We start from the raw sequence: 17,690 nt of genomic DNA on the forward strand, positions 1-17,690 counted from the left end.
CACCTCAAGAGCCAGCTCCACTCTCCTGCCCAGTCAAGGCACGGGGCCCACTCTCCCAAGTGCTACAGCCTGTGAAGGGCTTAATTTACTCTTAGTGGCCTAAGATCATCATGTGACAGGTGCACTCTAGGGGTGAAGTATTGATACTTTTTCATTTTTTTCCCTCACCCTAGGGACAGTACTAGCTGTCTTCCTTATTCAAGACAGAAATGTAATACATACCACGATTACAGTTTTTGGAGAATTTTAGAATTGCTGTCATTTAATTCACAAGGACACCTTACAATTATTTAAATAGCAATTCTTTGTAGAATCCTTTCTGTCTAGAGAAACAGCCTTGCTAAGGTAACAGTAGTTCAAAATATATTGTAATATATTGGCTTATTGCTTAGAGTTGTTGAATTTATCAGGAAATTACTTTTTGAAATGAGTAATTTGTAACCATGGTGGCTGGGAGAGAAGTGTGGGTTCTTTTGGGGAATTCTTTGACAGGAAATTATGGTTTATTAAATACTTTTTTTGGTATTTTTAATTGAAAATCCCAATAAAGTTCTTATAGATTTAAACTGGTTTCCAGCTGGTACAAACCTGTAATCTTAGCACTTTGGAGTTCAAGGTCACCATAACTGTCCTCTGTCTGAGATTCAAGCATCTTTGGTTGGTAAGGGTACTCTTTGAATGTTTCTTTTTCTAATTTTGCAAACAGTTTATAAATGTCCCCTGGGAGCTGGAAAGGTGGGTCAAACATGAAGAGCTTGGGCTTCTTGTGAAAAGATCTGAGTTCGGTTCTCAGCACACACAACAGCTTAGAACTGACTGTAACTAGATGGTACCTGTAAGGGATTGGATGCTACCCTCTCCATAGGGCTCTGCACACCTGTGCATGGACTTATACAGGTATACATGCATATACATAATTTAAAACAAAATAAATATGTAAAAAGTCACTTATCTCTCATAACAAATCACCCATTTCCTTTTGAATGGGGAGCAATACGTTTTTTGGCCATCCTTCTTTCCCCGATAGTCCCAGCAATTTAATTTCTTTTTAATATTTATTTTTATTTTGTGTGTATGAGTAATTTGCCTGCATGTATGTCAGTATACCACAAGCATGCCTAGTGCTAGAGGGGAGCCCTAAAAGGTCATCAGATCACCTGGATTGGAGTCTTAGACAGTTGTGAGCTATCATGTGATTGCTGGGAATCAAATTAGGGGTCCTCTGGAAGACCCCTAGTGTTCTGTGTAACTAGATGAACTGTCTCTCCACTCTTAGCTTTTGAAGAAACCTGTCGATGTCTGTGGTTTTAACTCTTTGTTTTTTAATTTTTTTAATGTAACTCTGAACAACTTATTTTTATGTAATTATGCATAATTATTTTATTAATTAAATAATATATTAATTAAATAATATATTTGACAGCTTGCTCTAAAATATTAGGATTAATTAGTTTATATCACCTTTTTTAATTAAAAGAATCACTATTGGTTGTCTTTATACTCTAAAGAAGATATTTAAATTTCATTTCCTTCACACTTCTGGAGTATTTATTGGTTCTCTCTTTGAAAAATGGAGATATTAACAATTTCACTGTGTGATTTATTTCATGCTAACCCACAATGAACTGTAGCTGGTTTTTTGTTTTGTTTGTTTTAAAATTTATTGATTTTTGTTTTATGAGTTTAAGTTTTGCTTCCCTTTGGGAGGCCAGATTAGGGTGTCAGATCCTTGGAAACTGGAGCAACAGATGTTTGTGAGCCACCTCGTTGGGTGTTGGGAGCTAGGGACCAAGGTCTCTGCAGGAGAAGTGAGCACTCCAGGAGCAGAACCCTCCAGGCTCAGATGTATTAGCTATAATTAATTTTATATTTTCAAGGGCCAGCATCTATGATGCTTAAAGAGTTCAACTACAACCTATCTCTGTGCACTGACAACTAGTTTACAGTTGTGGACAGTCAATGCTAAGCTGAACAGCATGTGTGAATCAAATCAGAACATAATAGATTAGATAAGATGTTATTTGATTAAAATTTGATTGCACTTAAGTTTCCTTCATACTTCATTTATGATTTTCTTACAGTGTTTTTTGGGGGGGAAAGGGTGATTTTTATTTAGTTTTTTCTGCCCTTTAATCTTTTATTCATTAATTTTTATTTTTGGTGGTACTGGGTGTTGTGTTTTATTAAAAGATAAGGAAGAAGGAATGTGTTTGGTGGAGGCAACATAAGGTGTTGGGGAAGAGGGTGCCTCTGTGGACCCATGCCCAGGCATCCCTTCCCCCCTGAGGTGCCGGCTGCATGAAGGGAAAGTATAGAATAGAGTTTATTCAGGGTGTGGGAAGGGAATAGAGGGAGTAGGGACAAAGAAAAGCAGAGAGAGAGAGAGAGAGAGAGAGAGAGAGAGAGAGAGAGAGAGAGAGAGAGAGAGAGAGAGAGAGAGAGAGAAGAGGTGTGGAGGCCAGCTGTGAGCACAAGGAGAGAGGTGGGCAGGGGAATGGGGAGAGAGAGGAGGGTGAGGAGCAGGAGGAAGAGGAGAAGAAAAGAGAGCAAGAGAGTGAGGAGGGGGCAAGCAGCCCCTTTTATAGTGAGTCAGGCATACCTGGCTGTTGCCAGGTAATTGTAGGGTGGAGCCTAGATGAAGTGCCAACACTGGGATTCAAACCCAAGGCCTTAGATATCTAGCCAAGTGTTCTACCACAAAGTCACACCCCCATTCCTTTGAGCCTTTATTCTTATGCATTCTAAAGCTTTACTCTGCCAATTACAACCTGTGCTGTTCCCCTCTTCAGGCCCTTTACCTTTGTAGTTTATTCTCCTGCATTTTCCTCCTCCACTTCTCTGGAGGGTGTGAGTCTGTGAGTGCTGACCTTGCCATGGTTAGCCTGAGTTTACAGATATTTTTATTTTGAAAATGTTTTATGCTTCTTTTCAGCCCCTGATACTTGCCTTTTCACTTTTTAGTCACACTTATTCATATGCAAATGTAGGGTTTGTTGTTTGTTTGTCTTTTCTTTATCAGTTTTGATGTCAGTCTTGGTGTCTCAACCCTGAGTCATGCAGATTAGAGACATGAACATTATGTTGTTGGTGGTGTTTCCTTAGCAAGTTAATAGCAGTCCTGTGGGAGGAATAATGTTACAACCGGAGTTTGATCCCTGAAACCCACAGGGTGGAAGGAGAAAACCTGGTCTTCCAGGTTGTCCTCTGACTCTCTCAGTTGTGTGTGTGTGTGTGTAAGACTATAGTAACATTTCATAAATAAACAAAGATACAGAATGAAATAGTTTGAGCATAAATGTCTGTTATTTCAATCCTCATTACGGTACTCAAGTTAGCTGCCACTTATACATTATCTTAATTATGCAGCTCTGTTAATAATCTCACTTATAAACAAAGCTGCTTTTGAGAGTGCTTTATTTGCTTTTACAAATCCTAAGTTTTGCAAGGCGTGAACCATAGTTAGTAGTGCCTGGAATCCTCACAGGAGTGCCAGGGGTACTCTGCATGTACTTAGGATGTTAGGTGTGGTTACAGATCAGAGTAGAACACTGTGCCTGATTAGGTTGGGGTATAGCTCATTGGGAATGCTGTGCTTAACATCCATGAGTCCCTGGGTTCCATTAATATCAGCTCCCAACCGCAATAACATGAGGACATAGTTAAGTTTAAACGTACTGTCTTTCTTTATGTCAGGCTCATGTAATGGCATTAAAATATTGAATGCAGTATTCAGGTATAATGCACACAGTACACAGATATAATGTACACAGTATTCAGGTGGAATGCATGCAGTATTCAGGTATAATAAACACAGTATTCAGGTATAATAAGCACAGAGTACTCAGGTATTTATAGCACAACGAATGAATAGTATTAGTATTGAAAGGTCTGCTATTAAAGGCATCAGGTTGGAATTAGATATTGACATTTCTTTATCAGTTGATTGGGTCAGCCAAGATGTTTGATTCAATTTACTGTGTTCAGCTTTGTGTCCTGTATGGGAACGTTCTAAGACAAACCAGAAGTTAGAATTTGTATTAGAATTTTCTTTCTTTCTTTCTTTCTTTCTTTCTTTCTTTCTTTCTTTCTTTCTTTCTTTCTTTCTTTCTGTCTTTCTGTCTTTCTGTCTTTCTCTCTCTCTCTCTCTCTCTAATTCATTCATTTATTTTTATTAGATATTTTCTTTATTTACATTTTAAATGTTATCCCCTTTCCTACTTTCCCCTCTGGAAATTTCCCCTCCCACCTCCCCATGCTCCCCCAACACATCCACTCCCATTCCTGGCCCTGGCAGTCCCCTATACTGGGGTATAGAACCTTCACAAGACCTAGGGCCTCTCCTCCTAGTGATGACCAACTAGGCCATCCTCTGCTACATATGCATCTAGAGCTACAAGTCCCACTATGTGCTTTCTTTGATTGGTGGTTTAGTCCCAAGGAGTTCTGGGGTTACTGGTTAGTTCATATTGTTGTTCCTCCTATGGGGCTTCAACCCTCTTCAGCTCCTTGGGTTCTTTCTCTAGCTCCTTCATTGGGGACCCTGTGCTCCATCCCATCGATGACTGTGAGCATCCACTTCTGTATTTGCCAGGAACTGACAGATCCTCTCAGGAGACAGCTATATCAGGCTCCTGTCAGCAAGCTCATGTTAGCAACTGCCATCGTGTCTGGGTTTGGTGGTTGTTTATGAGATGGATCCCCAAGTAGGGCAGTCTCTGGATGGTCTTTCATTCACTCTCTGCTCCGAACTTTGACTATGTAATTCCTTCCATGGGTATTTTGTTTCCCCTTCTAAGAAGGATTCTGAGCTTCTGGGCTAATACCCACTTATCAGTGAGTGTGTGTCATGTGTGTTCTTTTGTGATTGGGTTACCTCACTTGGATGATATCCTCCAGATACATCCTTTTGTCTAAGAATTTCATAAATTCATTTTTTTGATAGCTAAGTAGTACTCCATTGTGTAAATGTACCACTTTTTCTGTATCCATTCCTCTGTTGAGGGACATCTAGGTTCTTTCCAGCTTCTGCCAATTATAAATAAAGCTGTTATGAATATAGTGGAGCATGTGTCCTTATTACCAGTTGGAACACCTTCTGGATATATGCCCAGGAGAGGTATTGTTGGATCTTACAGTAGAACTATGTCCAATTTTCTGAGGAACCACCAAATTGATTTCTAGAGTGTTTGTACCAGCTTGCAGTGCCACCAGCAATGGAGGAGTGTTCCACTTTCTCCACATCCTCGCCACATCTGCTGTCACTTGAATTTTTGATCTTAGCCATTCTGACTGGTGTGAGGTGGAATCTCAGGGTTGTTTTGATTTGCATTTCCCTGATGATTAAGGATGATGAACATTTTTTCAGGTGCTTCTCAGCTGTTCGGTATTCCTCAGTTGAGAATTCTTTGTTTAGCTCAGTACCCCATTTTTTAAATAGGGTTATTAGGTTTTCTGGAGTCCAACTTCTTGAGTTCTTTATATATATATTAGCCCCCTACCAGATTTAGGATTGGTAAAGAGCTTTTCCCAATCTGTTGGTTGCTGTTTTGTCTTAATGACAGTGTCCTTTGCCTTACAGAAGCTTTGCCAATTTTATGAGGTCCCATTTGTTAATTCTTGATATTACAGCACAATCCATTGCTGTTCTGTTCAGGAATCTTTCCCCTGTACCCATATTTTCTAGGCTCTTCCCCAATTTCTCCTCTATAAGTTTCAGTGTCTCTGGTTTTATATGGAGTTCCTTGCTCCACTTAGACTTGACCTTTGTAGAAGGAGATAAGAATGAAACAATTCACATTCTTCTATATGATAATGGCCAGTTGAGTCAGCACCACTTGTTGAAAATGCTGTCTTTTTTCCACTGGATGGTTTTAGCTCCTTTGTCAAGTGGCCATAGGTGTGTGGGTTCATTTCTGGGTCTTCAATTCTATTCCATTGATCTACCTGTCTGTCACTGTACTAGTACCATGCAGGGTTTATTATTTTTTTTTAATTACAATTGCTCTGTACTACATCTTGAGGTTAGGGATGGTGATTCCACCAGAGGTTCTTTTATTGTTGAGAATAGTTTTTGCTATCCTGAGTTTTTTGTTATTTCAGATGAATTTTCAAATTGCCCTTTCTAACTCTTTGAAGAATTGATTTGAAATTTTGATGGGGATTGCATTGAATCTGTAGATTGCTTTTGGCAAGATAGCCATTTTTACTATATTAATCCTGCCAATCCATGAGTATGGGGAGATCTTCCCATCTGCAGAGATCTTCTTCGATTTCTTTCTTCTGAGACTTAAGTTCTTATCATACAGATCTTTCACTTCCTTAGAGTCACTCCAAGGCATTTTTATGTTATTTGTGACAATTTTGAAGGGTGTTGTTTCCTTAATTTCTTTCTCAGCCTGTTTATCCTTTGTGATTTGTTAGAGTTAATTCTATATCCAGCCACTTCACTGAAGTTGTTTATCAAGATTGGGAGTTCTCTGGTGGAATTTTTGGGGTCACTTATATATACTATCATACCATTTGCAAATATTTTGACTTCCTCCTTTCCAATTTGTATACCCTTGATCTCCTTTTGTTGTCTAATTGCTCTGGCAAGAACTTCAAGTACTATATTGAATAGGTAGGGAGAGAGTGGGCAGCCTTGCCTAGTCCCTGATTTTAGTGAGATTGCTTCAGGTTTCTCTCCATTTAGTTTGATGTTGGCTACTGGTTTGCTGTATATTGCTTTTATTATGTTTAGGTATGGGCCTTGACTTCCTGATCTTTCCAAGACTTTTATCATAAATGGATGTTGATTTTTGTCAAATGCTTGCACAGCATCTAATGAGATCATCATGTGGTTTTTGTCTTTGAGTTTGTTTATATAGTGGATTACTTTAATGTATTTCTGTACATTGAACCATTCTGAGTTTTTTTATATAGTGGATTATGTTGATGGATTTCCATATATTGAACCATCCTTGCATCCCTGCAATGAAGCCTATTTTATCATGATGGATGATCATTTTGGTATGTTCTTGGATTCAGTTTGCGAGAATTTTATTGAGTATTTTTGCATCGATATTCATAAGGGAAATAGGTCTGAATTTTTCTTTCTTAGTTGGGTCTTTATGTGGTTTAGGTATCAGAGTAATTGTGGCTTCATAGAATGAACTGGGTAGAGTACGTTCTGTTTCTATTTGTGGAATTATTTGAGGAGTATTGGAATTAGGTCTTCCTTGAAGGTCTGATAGAACTCTGCACTAAATCCATCTGGTCCTAGGCTTTTTTTTGGTTGGGAGACTATTAATGACTGCTTCTATTTCTTTAGGGGATATGGAACTGTTTAGATTGTTAATCTGATCTTGATTTAACTTTGGTACCTGGTATCTGTCTAGAAAATTATCCATTACATCCAGGTTTTCCAGTTGTGTTGAATATAGGATTTTGTAGTAGGATCTGATAATTTTTTGGATTTTCTCAGGTTCTGTTGTTATATCTCTCTTTTCATTTCTGATTTTTTAAATTAGGATACTGTCCCTGTGCCCTCTAGTTAGCCTGGCTAAGGGTTTATCTATCTTGTTGATTTTCTCAAAGAACTAGCTCCTGGTTTGGTTGATTCTTTGAATAGTTCTTTTTGTTTCCACATGGTTGATTTTAGCCCTGAGTTTGATTATTTCCTGCGATCTACTCCTCTTGGGTGAATTTGCTTCTAGCGCTTTTAGGTGTGCTGTCAAGCTGCTATTGAATGCTCTCTCCAGTTTCTTTTTGGAGGCACTCAGAGCTATGAGTTTTCCTCTTAGGACTGCTTTCATTGTGTCCCATAATTTTGGGTATGTTGTGGCTTCATTTTCATTAAACTCTAAAAAGACCTTTATTTCTTTCTTTATTTCTTCCTTGACCAAGTCATCATTGAGTAGAGTGTTGTTCAGCTTTTACGTGTATGTGGCCTTTCTGTTATTAATGTTGTTATTGAAGTCCATGGTGATCTGATAGGATGCATGGGAGTATTTCAATATTTTTGAATCTCTTGAGGCCTGTTTTGTGACCGATTGATTATATGGTCAGTTTTGTAGAAGGTACCAAGAGGTGGTGAGAAGAAGGTATATCCTTTTGTTTTACGGTGAAATGTTCTATAGACATCTGTTAAATTCATTTGTTTCATAACTTCTGTTAGTTTCAATGTGTCTCTGTTTAGTTTCTGTTTCGGGGATCTGTCCATTGTTGAGAGTGGGGTATTGAAGTCTCCCACTATTATTGTGTAGGTGCAATATATTTTTTGAGTTTTAGCAAAGTTTCTTTAATGGATGTGTGTTCCCTTGCATTTGGAGCATAGATGTTCAGAATTGAGAGTTCATCTTGGTAAATTTTACCTTTGATAAATAAGAAGTTTCCCTCCTTATTTTTTTTGTTAAGTTTATGTGGAAAGTCATTTCATTTGATATTAGAATGACTACTCCATCTTGTTTCTTGGTACCATTTATTTGGAAAATGTTTTCCAGCCTTTTACTGTGAGGTAGTGTCTGTCTTTGACCCTGAGGTGGGTTTCCTATATGCAGCAATATGTTGGGTCCGGTTTACATAACCAGTCTGTTAGTCTCTGTCTTTTTTGGGAGGGAATTGAGTCCATTAATATTAAGAGATATTAATGAAAAACATTGTTTCTTCCTGTTATTTTTGTTGTTAGAGTTTGAATTCTCTTCATGTAGCTATCGTCTTTAGGTTTGTTGAAATGTTACGTTCTTGCTTTTTCTAGAGCTTAGTTTCCCTCTTTCTGTTGGTTTTTCCATTTATTATCCTTTGAAGGGTGGATTTGTTGAAAGATATTGTGTAAATTTGGTTTTGTCATGGAATACCTTGGCTTCTCTAATTGAGAGTTTTGTTGGGTATAGTAGCCTGGGCTGGCATTTGTGATCTCTTAGGGTCTGTATGACATCTGCCCAGGATCTTCTGACTTTTATATTCTCTGCGGAGAAGTTAGGTGTAATCCTGATAGGTCTGCCTTTATATGTTAATTGACCTTTTTCCCTTACTGCTTTTAATACTCTTTGTTTTGTGCATTTGGTGTTTTGATTATTATGTCTTGGGAGAAGTTTCTTGTCCAAATGATTTGGTGTTGTGTAGGCTTGTATGTTCATGGGCATCTCTTTTTTTAGGTTGGGGAAGTTTTCTTCTATAATTCTGTTGAAGATATTTACTGGCCCTTTAAATTGGAAATATTCCTTGTCGTCTATACCTATTATCCTTAGGTTTAGTTTTCTCATTGTATCCCTGATTTCCTGGATTGGGTTAGGATCCTTTTGCATTTCACATTTTCTTTGATTGTTGTGTCAATGTTTTTTATGGTATCTTCTGCACCTGAGATTCTCTGTTCTATCTTTTGTATTCTGTTGGTGAAGCTTACATCTATGGCTCCTGACTTCTTTCCTAGGTTTTCTATCTCCAGAGTTGTCTTCCTTTGTGATTTTTTTATTGTTTCCACTTCCATTTTTTGATTCTGGATGATTTTGTTCAATTCTTTCAACTGTTTGGTAATGTTTTCCTGTAACTCTTTAAGGGACTTTTGTGTTTCTTCTTTATGGGTTTCTACCTGTTTAGCTGTGTTCTCCTGTATTTCTTCAAGCCATTTATTTATGTCCTTCTTAAAGACCTCTGTCATCATCATGAGAAGCGACTTTAGTCCAATCTTGCTTTTCTGGTGTGTTGGTGTATTCAGGACTTGCTAAGTTGGGAGAGTTGTGTTCTGATGCCAAGTATCCTTGGTTTCTGTTGCTTCTGTTCTTATGCTTGCCTCCCACCATCTGATTCTCTCTAGTGCTCCTTTTCCTCAATATATCTGATTGGAACCTGTCCTTCCTGTAATCCTGGTTGAGAAAGAACTCCTCAGAGTCCAGCTTTCTCTGTTATCCTGTGATTCCTGGTTCCTGTGATTCCTGATTCTGGGTATGTCAGAGTTCTTGACAGTCAAGCTTTCTCTGAGATCCTGGTGTGATCAAGCTCCTGGGATCCTGGGATCCTGGGATCCTGGGATCCTACGATCCTGGGTGTGTTAGAGTACCTGGAAGTGGTACCTCCTCTGGGGACCGTGGGACTGTCCACTGAATTGGAAATCAGGGTAGATCAGAGCTGACCTGAAGGAACCTGAGCCACTGGTTGGGTGGGGCTCCTGTTGGCCCCAGGCACTCCCAGTTTGGTTGGAACAGATGTTGTGTTCCACTCACCAGGGATCCTAAGATCCTGAGCATGCTAGGGTGCCTGGGTAGGGGTGGGGTAGAGAGTCCTCTGTGGACCGTGGGATCGACCTCTGAGTTTGCATCCAAGTTGGCCCAGAGCTCTCGAGGACTGGGGTGACTCTATTAGAATTCTTTTTTTGTTTGTTTGTTTTTTGTTTTTTCGAGACAGGGTTTCTCTGTATAGTCCTGGCTGTCCTGGAACTCACTTTGTAGACCAGGCTGGCCTCGAACTCAGAAATCCACCTGCCTCTGCCTCCCGAGTGCTGGGATTAAAGGCGTGCGCCACCATGCCCGGCTCTATTAGAATTCTTATGGTCTCTAAATAACATGGCAGCTGTTTGTAATTAAACTAAAACTTTTGGTTAGTGCTATTAATATTTTTTATTATCTGAACCCCAGTTATAAAATCCTGAGGTGAGTCTATCTAGAAAGCCTACTTGCCTATCTAGAAAGAAAAAACATGTAAAATATGTAAAATGGAAAAATTGATTGCTTGATTTTGGCTCAAACTGAGGAGAGAGTCGTTCCCAGTCTGGCTTTATCTTCCATTGCATGATCACCAAGTGTGGATAGAATAAAAGCCAGGAAGTGTGCACATAAGATTTAGCCTTGAGTCTTGGCTGATGAGCTCAGGGTAATGCTAGAGCTTTGGGGTGGGATGGGATGGGGTGGGGGCATTTGCTATCTTGCCCCAGAACTCTGATCCATGAAAGGAGTTCGAACTGAGAAAAACAATGTTCTGTTTTGGAGAAAACAAAACCCTTATAATAGAGGGCTGACGAAGCCCTAGTGTTGCCTCCGCATGGAATGATGGGTGGCATTATTGTGGCATTTAGGGTGGCCTCCTGTAACCCTGTGTAGGCACTGGAGTGCCTCTTTCTTACTGTGCATACTTCCTCCAGGAATAGTGTAGATGTGTATGAGTGGGAGATGCTACTGTTAAACTGCAGTGTATTGATGAAGCAGGTTGAGAGTGAAGACATTTGAACTTGATTTTCCTTGTCTTCATTTTAAAGAATTCAGAAGGAGCTTGCAGAAATCACGCTGGATCCCCCTCCCAACTGTAGGTAAGTACTTCGGTTTCATTTATTTGTATAATTTTTAAAAGGTACATTTGATTAAAGAGCAAAAACAGTGTGGTGTCTTGGACTCAAGGAAGTGGAGACTGGGGTTGTAATTGGCTGTTCACAGAAACTGCATGTAGTGAACATGACTGTTGGAGTGGAATTGTCCACTGTGGGGCCATGCCTCACGATATGTTGGGATTACAGGGCAATGCATAGAATTATCTCTCATAAAAAGAGCTAATTATCTTGGCTTTAAATGGTATCTTTAATGTAATAGACCAAAAGTCTGGCTTAAATATTTGTCATTTTATAATTACTCACTTGTTGATTTTCAAAAGCACCAAAATTTCCTGGGTCTTTTTCATGCTTTACGTTGTCTTTGGTTGTTGATTGTGGCTGAATAAAGATGGGCAGTTTGAAGTGGTAATACCAAATATTTTCTTTTTGTGACGACATTTCCCCCATTTTTCTCTTCGGTGTTTCTCTGGAGGAAAAGTATTTGCCCAGAATTGATTAATACACAGGTACATGGAGGAAGAAGAGAAAATAACTTCCTGCCAGTGCTGGCCTCAGGCCAGCATGATAATTGGGTAGTGGCTGCTGGGCTATTTTAAGGCTTTTATTTTTGTTTTCACGTGAGGTTAGTGTTGGAACCAGACCAACATGGAGTTTCCTTGCTTTAAATTGATGGTCTCAAACATTGGAGGCAAGAGGGCAGATTAAAGGAATGATAGTGTTTCCCACATTGAATTTATTTAGATTCTGATTTTGTTGGCCTTATTTTCCTATGAAAACAAACCTTTTGCAGATGGTCACATGGATATGTGGGTTGTTGGTAACTTGTCTTGGTACAGGAAGGAAAAGTTCTGATGAGGCCTCTGTATCAGTGAATCTATTTGTTTCCTTATATGAGCATCATGTATCATATAGAGACTTACAGGGATAATGTTAAAAGACCATACACTTCAATGTGTTAGTTAAAACCATCTAATGTCTAAATCTGTTGTGCTTGAGACTCAGACAGTGTACAGTGACCTCAGGTGACTGAGATTCGCTTGGGGGGAAATTAGAGTTTTAAAAATCCATTTTTTTTCCTGGGATATTATTTGTTTTGATAGTGTTACTTTTTTATTAAAAATATAAACTATTTCATTGTATTTGTAACCTTTTAAGAGCCACTTGTTGGTAAACGTATGAACTTCATATGTATTTGCTTGAATTATCATGTGTTTGATTGATTCACAGTAAATCTGTTCATCTCTGTTTCTTTTTGTGGCACTGGAAGAGAACTTGGGCTAGCTCTCTCCAGTGACATATGTCCCCACTCACTGTGTTGTTTGGTTGGTTGGTTTTTGTTTCTGTGTTTTGTTTTTGTCTTTGAGACAGGATCTCATGTAGCATCCAGTGGCCTTGAAGCAGTGCTCTTCTTCAGCCTCCTGAGCCCTGGGATCCCAGACCTGTATCCCAGACCTGTACTACTGTGCTCAGTTTACCCAAGTGTAGTTCACCGAAAATGTGGCTCGTGTCTTTAGAAAGAGAAATAGGTGATAGTTGACTTCATTCTGTTTTTGGCCAGAGTTGGCAGTGGCTTTGTAGTTGCCTTTAAAAGAAAAGGTCTACCAGTTAAGTAACTAACTTAAAATGATATAGCAAATCAATGTTGCCTGTAAATCTGAATTCAGCTCTCATTTCTGAAGAAATCTTTTGTGTTTTTTATCTCTTATAGATCAGCTACAAAGTCTTGTCCTTTGGTTCCATGGACACTTTGTAGTCAGCTCTCACAGAAGGAGGGAGAGAGAATGCCCCATGGGTCTTCTGGTTCTGGTGACACCCAGGGGAGAGAGATTTTATCTATGGCTGTTTGGCTGTGGGTGGGGGTATCACTTTCTACTTAAGATGTAGTAGAATCCCATTTTCTGAGACAAGACAGTACACAGCTCTGTCTGTCTGTCTGTCTGTCTGTCTGTCTGTGTGAGTCATTTCCAGAGGATGATATCTTGTAGAGTATTGGCTCACTCCACCCCACCCTATAGGTTTTGAATGAACCTAAATCTTGTTTATCTTTTTGGTAATAAGGATAAAATACAGTGCTGAACATGTGATCTCCCAGTGAGCTCTCAAATAGTTATTTAAAAGTTAAAAGAACATCTGCATGTAATTTAACAGACTAAATTATTTCATGTAGGAAGTACATGTTGTATGTGTTAAAAATTTCTTTTGTATGTTGTGTTCTTGAGAAAGGTAAAATATGTGTTTTTTTTTTCAAAGCTGAATTAAGTTATCCTTTACTAGTAGTTCTGTCTAAATTACAGTTTAAAGAATAAATATTACAAAATGACTAACTTTATATCTAAGAAAAATAGTTTCTGCTCCTGGAATCTGTCTGTGGGGTTATTATGGCTAGAGAAAAATTATGGATCCCTTTTGAATTAAAATCTGTATATGGTATAAGATCAGAGTTCAATTGCAGTTTCTCTGGGTTGTCCAATACTATTTGTTAATGAGGGCTTTCCTACAGAGTTCTCTGAATTTCTCTGTTTCTCTCTTATTGTTTACTAAGTTGGTGGACAAACTAATAGATTCCATTGTGACATTTTCATCCATGCATGCCATTATACTTTGTTCTGATGTGTCCTTCTCTCCTTCCTGTGATCCCTGCTCCTCCCATTGACTTCCCTAAATTCTCCCTCCTCCTTTCAGCCAGATAGATTTCTTTATTCTCTCTCAAGATATTTTCTCACTCCCCTTAGGATCCCCCCTTTTTTCTGTTTCATGGCCTACATGCGTGCATTTTCTTTTTTTGTTGTTTTTAATTTTTTCAATTTATTATTAGATATTTTCTTCATTTTCATTTCAAATGCTATCCCAAAAGTCCCCCATACCCTTCCCCCCACTCCCCTACCAACCCACCCCCGACTTCTTGGCCCTGGCGTTCCCCTGTACTGGTGCATATAAAGTTTGCAAGACTAACTGGTCTCTCTTCCCAATGATGGCCTACTAGACCATCTTCTGCTACATATGCAGCTAGAGAGCTCTGGGGGTACTGGTTAGTTCATGTTGTTGTTCCACCTATAGGGTAGCAGACCCCTTCAGCTCCTTGGGTACTTTCTCTAGCTCCTCCATTGGGGGCTCTGTGTTCCACCCAATAGCTGACTGTGAGCATCCACTTCTGTATTTGCCAGGCACTGGCATAGCCTCACAAGAGACAGCTATATCAGGCAGGGTCCTTTCAGCAAAATCTTGCTGGCATATGCAATAGTGTCTGCGTTTGGTGGCTGATTATGGGATGGATCCCCTGGTGGGGTACACTCTGGATGGTTGATCCTTTTGTCTTAGCTCCAAACTTTGTCTCTGTAACTCCTTCCATGGGTACTTTGTTCCCTATTCTAAGGAGGAATGAATTATCCATTTGTTGGTCTTCCTTCTTCTTGATTTTCTTTTGTTTTGCAAATTGTATCTTGGCTATTCTAAGTTTCTGGGCTAATATCCACTTATCAGTGAGTGCATATCAAGTGACTTCTTTTATGATTAGGTTACCTCACTCAGGATGATATCCTCCAGCTATGTCCATTTGCCCAAGAATTTCATAAATTCTTTGTTTTTAATATCTGAGTAGTACTCCATTGTGTAAATGTACCACATAATCTGTATTCATTCCTCTGTTGAGGGATATCTGGGTTCTTTCTAACTTCTGGCTCTTATAAATAAATCTGCTATGAACATAGTGGAGCATGTGTCCTTATTACAAGTTGGAACATCTTCTGGGTATATGCCCAGGATGGGTATTGCTGGATCTTCTGATAGTACTATGTCCAGTATTCTGAGGAACTGCCAGACTGATTTCTAGAGTGGTTGTACAAGCTTTCAGTGCCACCAGCAATGGAGGAGTGTTCCTCTTTCTCCACATCCTCGCCACATCTGCTGTCCCCTGAATTTTTGATCTTAGCCATTCTGACTGATGTGAGGTGGAATCTCAGGGTTGTTTCGATTTGCATTTCCCTGATAATAAAGGATGTTGTACATTTTTTCAAATGGTATTGCCCTCTGGTATTTCTCAGTTGAGAATTCTTTGTTTAGCTCTGCACCCCATTTTTTATTGGGGTTATTTGAATTTCTGGAGTCCAGCTTCTTGAGCTCTTTGTATATATTGGATATTAGTCCGCTATCAGATTTAGGATTGGTAAAAATCCTTTCCCAATCTGTTGGTGGCCTTTTTGTCTTATTGACAGTATCTTTTGCCTTATAGAAGCTTTGCAATTTTATGAGGTCCCATTTGTTGATTCTTGTTCTTACAACACAAGCCATTGGTGTTCTGTTTAGGAATTTTTTCCCCTGTGCCCATATCTTGAGGCTTTTCCCCACTCCATAAGTTTCAGTGTCTTTAGTTTTATGTAGAGGTCTTTCATCCACTTAGACTTGAGCTTTGTACAAGGAGATAAGAATGGATTGATTCTCATTCTTCTACAAGATAACCGCCAGTTGTGCCAGCACCATTTGTTGAGAATGCTGTCTTTTTTCCACTGGATGGTTTTAGTTCCCTTGTCAAATATCAAGTGATCATAGGTGTGTGGGTTGATTTCTGGGTCTTCCATTCTATTCCCTTGATATACCTGTCTGTTGCTGTACTAGTACCATGCAGTTTTTTATCACAATTGCTCCGTAGTACAGCTTGAGGTCAGGCATGGTGATTCCCCCAGAGATTCTTTTATTGTTGAGAATAGTTTTTGCTACCCTAGGTTTTTTGTTATTCCAGATGAATTTGCAAATTGTCCTTTTGAGCTCAGTGAAGAATTGCGTTGGAATTTTGATGGGGATTGTATTAAATCTGTAGATTGCTTTTGGCAGGATAGCCATTTTTACTATATTAATCCTGCTGATACATGAGCATGGGAGATCTTTCCATCTTCTGAGATCTTCAATTTCTTTCTTAAGAGACTTGAAGTCCTTGTCATAGAGATCTTTAACTTCCTTAGTTAGAGTCACACCACGGTATTTTATATTTTTTGTGTCGATTGTGAAGGGTGTTGTTTCCCTAATTTCTTTCACATCCTGTTTGTCCTGTGTGTAGAGACAGGCCACTGATTTGTTTGAATTAATTTTAGAAGCTGTTTATCAGGTTTAGGAGTTCTCTGGTGGAATTTCTAGGGTCACTTATATAAAGTATCATATCATCTGCAAATAGTGAAATTTTGACTTCTTCCTTTCCAATTTGTATGCCTTTGATCTCCTTTTGTTGTCAAATTGCTCTGGCTAGGACTTTAAGTACTGTATTTAATAGGTAGGGAGAAAGTGGGCAGCCTTGTCTAGTCCCTGATTTTAGTGGGATTGCTTTGAGTTTCTCTCCATTTAGTTTGGTGTTGGCTACTGGTTTGCTGAATGTTGCATTTATTATGTTTAGGCATGGACCTTGAATTCCTGATCTTTCCAAGACTTTTATCATGAAGGGGTGTTGGATTTTCTCAAATGTTTTCACAGCATGTAATAAGATGATCATGTGATTTTTGTCTTTGAGTTTGTTTATATAGTGGATTATGTTGATGGATTTCTGTATGTTAAACCATCCCTGCGTCCCTGGGTTGAAGCCTACTTGATCATGATGGATGATTGTTTTGATATGTGTTTGGATTCGGTTTTTGAGGATTTTATTGAGTATTTTTTTCATTGATATTCATAAGGGAAATTGGTCTGAAGTTCTCTTTTTTTGTTGGATCTTTGTGGGTCTTAGATATCAGAGTAATTGTGGCCTCATAGAATGAATTGGTAGAGAATGAATTGGGATTAATATAGAAACCTTCTGTTTCTATTTTGTGGAATTATTTGAGGAGTATTGGAATTAGGTCTTCTTTGAAGGTCTGATAGAACTCTACACTAAACCCATCTGGCCCTGGGCAATTTTGGTTGGGAGACTATCAATGACTGCTTCTATTTCTTTAGGGGAAATGGGATTATTAAGATCGTTAAGCTGGGGCCTAGCAAACACAGAAGTGGATGCTCACAGTCAGCTATTGGATGGATCACAGGGCCCCCAATGGAGGAGTTAGAGAAAGTATCCAAGGAGCTATAGAGATTTGCAACCCTGTAGGTGCAACAACATTATGAACTAACCAGTACCCCGGAGCTCTTGACTCTAGCTGCATATGTATCAAGAGATGGCCTAGTAGGCCATCACTGGAAAGAGAGGCCCATTGGACTTGCAAACTTTATATGCCCCAGTACAGGGGAACGCCAGGGCCAAAAAGTGGGAAGGGGTGGGTAGGGAAGTGTGGGGGGGGGGAGGTATGGGGGACTTTTGGGATAGCATTGGAAATGTAATTGAGGAAAATACGTAATAAAAAAAAATTTTTAAAAAATCTTTAATCTGATCCTGATTTAACTTTGGTACCTGGTATCTGTCTAGGAAGTTGTCCATTTC

The 17,690-nt window shown here is 39.1% G+C and overlaps 1 protein-coding gene across 10 annotated transcripts in view; it reads left to right on the plus strand.

Annotated features, from left to right (window-relative positions):
* The window catches only part of Ube2e2 (ubiquitin conjugating enzyme E2 E2), a 317,715-nt gene that overhangs the window by 12,519 nt on the left and 287,506 nt on the right, over positions 1-17,690 (plus strand). For 8 of the 10 annotated variants that reach the window (XR_015044595.1, XM_029468987.2, XM_029468986.2 and 5 more), the window contains exon 3: positions 11,228-11,278. The exons of the other annotated variants lie outside the window; for them this stretch is intronic. Coding sequence is in view for 7 of the 8 variants with exons in the window: in XM_029468987.2 (XP_029324847.1) it covers positions 11,228-11,278 (51 nt within the window). In the remaining variant the exon portion in view is untranslated. The remainder of the gene's footprint in view (positions 1-11,227; positions 11,279-17,690) is intronic. 10 annotated transcript variants of the gene reach the window in all.

This window comes from Mus caroli, unplaced genomic scaffold (genome assembly GCF_978045245.1).
Source record: "Mus caroli unplaced genomic scaffold, Mus_caroli_1 scaffold_12, whole genome shotgun sequence".
Taxonomy (NCBI): Eukaryota; Metazoa; Chordata; class Mammalia; order Rodentia; family Muridae; genus Mus; species Mus caroli.